The sequence below is a fragment of the Mesitornis unicolor genome, unplaced genomic scaffold (assembly GCF_000695765.1).
Source record: "Mesitornis unicolor isolate BGI_N332 unplaced genomic scaffold, ASM69576v1 scaffold4560, whole genome shotgun sequence".
NCBI classification, from domain to species: Eukaryota; Metazoa; Chordata; class Aves; order Mesitornithiformes; family Mesitornithidae; genus Mesitornis; species Mesitornis unicolor.
In genome coordinates, this window is record NW_010157431.1 from 10,881 (window position 1) to 14,285 (window position 3,405).

A 3,405-nucleotide genomic window follows, 5' to 3' on the forward strand; every position below is an offset into this window, starting at 1 on the left:
TTTCATTTTACATCTCTAAGAAGACTGTCATCAGCAGGGGGCCAGGGGAGTTTTGAAGGAGGGGAAGTTTTACCAGTCTCCACTGAATAATGGACTGTACCCTTGTAGCTCTCCTTTAAACTTTTTTCCTTTTTTTTTCCTTTTGGTTTTGTTGTTTTTTTTTCCCCAGACAGCACTGGTATTAATATTAACTTGAATTCCCTTTTCTCCCTCACAGGTTGCCTCTCTCGGAGTCACCACATTCACACTGTGCGCCCTCTGCATCGACCGGTTTCGTGCCGCCACCAACGTGCAGATGTATTACGAGATGATTGAAAACTGCACTTCGACGACGGCCAAGCTGGCCGTCATCTGGGTTGGAGCGCTGCTGCTGGCCCTGCCTGAGGTTGTGCTGCGCCAGCTGGCAAAGGAGGACCCCGAATACAGCGGCAGCCCCCCAGGGGAGCGGTGCGTGGTGAAGATATCCACCGCACTACCGGACACCATCTATGTGTTAGCTCTCACGTACGATGGAGCAAGACTCTGGTGGTACTTTGGCTGCTATTTTTGTTTGCCTACCCTTTTCACTATTACCTGCTCCCTGGTAACAGCGAGGAAAATCAGGAGGGCAGAAAAGGCTTGCACAAGGGGGAACAAGCGACAAATTCAGCTGGAAAGTCAGATGAACTGCACGGTGGTGGCTTTGACCATTTTGTATGGGTTTTGCATAATTCCTGAAAACATTTGCAATATTGTGACTGCCTACATGTCCACAGGGGTCTCTCAGCAGACTATGGACCTCCTCCATCTCATTAGTCAGTTCCTTTTGTTCTTCAAGTCCTGTGTTACCCCAGTTCTCCTTTTCTGTTTCTGTAAACCTTTCAGCCGAGCTTTTATGGAGTGTTGCTGTTGCTGCTGTGATGAATGCATCCAGAAGTCCTCAACAGTGACAAGTGATGACAATGACAATGAGTACACCACAGAACTGGAGCTCTCCCCTTTCAGTACCATACGTCGCGAAATGTCCACTTTTGCCTCCGTGGGGACTCACTGTTGATTGATCTTAGGACTTTTTTTCCAGTATCTTTTTCCTTTTTCTGTTTTTTTTCTTACTTTTCTTCTTGAAGCAAAATGCAAGAAAGAAAAAAGATTATTGAAAACTACTCTGGAAACCAATCTGCATATTAATAGTTGTGCTTCAGAAAATAATTTGTTTTGTTATTCAAATGAAAGAAAGGGAGAGAAGGAGAGCCAGCACTCAGTTTTAAATCATAATATTTTGTATGGTGCTAGGATTTTATTGTCTGGGGAGGAGAATCCATATCAATCTACTTCTATTTAATTCCACAGTATTTTTTTGATAATCACTGTAAAAGGATTATATAGACATGGTGGGTTTTGCAAGATGTTTCATGTAAAAGTTGTACTGGAAAGTATTTGAAGGTAGTTTTAATCCAATTACTGTACACTATTGTGAGAGAACTTGGACTTCAGAAAATTTATAAAGTAGCATAAAAATATATGAGGTTTTTATTCTTTAACTTTATTGTTAATCTGCATTTAACAAGGACACCTATAATTAGGATTAAATTTCTTTAAGAAGTAAAATAAAATCTTTGCATAAAATAATTTAAATGGACATATTTAATTTACCATTCATGTACTTACCCTTGGAGGCTATAATTACAGTGTTTAAGGAAGATGGTTATAATGGTATTATATATACATGAGTGGGCTTTCTTAGTGTATATTAGAAAAGTTCAATGTGTCTTATTGAAAATTTCCTTCTAAACCTGCAGGTATACAAAATCTGAGTTATTTTGTACTTCTTACAAAGAAAGATTTGCTTTCCTACTAAATCTTGTCTGGTGTAGTTTCAAAATCAAGTTTCTTTCCAATTTGTTATTGGTTTTCCATTGAGTCTCTGTCCTCAGTCTCTCTATATATAGCCCCTACTGGCTTCAGCAAGAGTCCCATTGCAGAGGGAAGCGTTCTTTTGCCAGAGGTTTGCTGACAGTAAATGTGAGGGACTGAAACACGTGGAGAGTGAATTCCTTCTTTTTTAAAAGGTATAAACACACTTGGATGCTTGGGGCTTGACCCAGAGCCCAGTGCAGTCAATGGAAGGATTTCCATCAATTTCAGAGGGCTTTGGATCAGACTGGCATCTCCTATTTATTCTGGGATATGTAGCATGAATATTAATCACAGGGGCTCTGTATACCGATTATAAATCATGCTGCTCTCACAAAGACTGCTATTCACTAGCGGCTCACAGCTCTGAAGCTGTTTTTGAGGGCTGCGGTGTGTTTTGCTGATGGCTTCTTGCTGTCCGCAGGGTTATTAAAATGAGGGTATCTCAACCCTGCCAGCAACGGTGCAATATAGTAAAATCTACAGTTGTCATAAGCAAGCCAGGTTGGAGACTGGAAAGTGCCTCTCTGTACCAGCAGAACTTATTTGTCCACTTCTTGGCTGAAGCAGAGAGCCTGTTCTTGGCAGGAAAGCTGGCTCACATTTACACTGGACAGCGGGCTGAAGTGTAGACACATGCTAAGGAACCAAATTTGTTATAATTAGCTTATATTTTAATACTAATTAAATAAATAATACAATTGCAATAGTATGTGCAGAAGTAAAATCCCACACATTTGTCCTTTGAAATTAACAGTGACTGTAACTGATGTCTTACTTCCCAATACCTGCCTCTAAATATGTTAAAGAACTTCTGTAACTTCTGGAAAGGAGTCTGTTTTGTATTTGTAGATTCTGGACTTAATACATTTAATCTTTGTATCTGCTTGGGCAAGCAGTATTTCTTCTTTTTCTTTACCATTTTAACCTATGTCAATTTCAACTGAAAAGCAGTTGAAATTAATTAATCTGAATATAAATCAAAGTATATATGTATGCACTTGAGTTCTTTTCCTGATTTTTAATTGAAACATTGGACCCTAGCAAAGCAATCTGCTTTAAGCACAGGCCTAAATTGAAATATGTGTTTCTGTCTAGGACTTGCTAAAGTACCTAAGTTTTTAAAATCATTTTGTAAGACAGTCGATCACTTTTGAAGATAGGGAACTGTCCCTTCTTTATAAACCCTTCATTGATTTCACATTGCTTGATTACAGTCAATAAACTGTGAAAGGTATTAAAGAGAAAAGATGAAAGCAAAATCTCACTGTGGTGCCTGTGTCTCCTCAAATACATATTCCCATCGCTACATTTTGATTTGTGCTATTCTTCTTTTTTTAGGTGCCATTATTTTTAAAGAATGGGAGTAAAACCTCCCTTTTTGTTCCTTCATTGTGTTGCTTGCTAAATTGTTTCTTTCAGCTGCCTTTTCAGTCCCAGCATGAGTAGTGGCTCAAGGACCTGAGAAAGGAACAGCAAAATGGGAGGAAACACTCTTTTTTTTAAAGAAGG

General features: G+C 39.2%; 1 protein-coding gene across 1 annotated transcript; it reads left to right on the plus strand.

Annotated features, from left to right (window-relative positions):
* Positions 1-211: 211 nt before the first annotated feature.
* Positions 212-1,202, plus strand: GPR37 (G protein-coupled receptor 37 (endothelin receptor type B-like); the record flags this gene model as incomplete). The annotated part of the gene is made up of 1 exon (XM_010179996.1): positions 212-1,202. A coding segment is annotated over one exon (825 nt), but the record flags the coding sequence as incomplete, so codon positions are not given.
* Between the last annotated feature and the right edge of the window lie 2,203 nt (positions 1,203-3,405).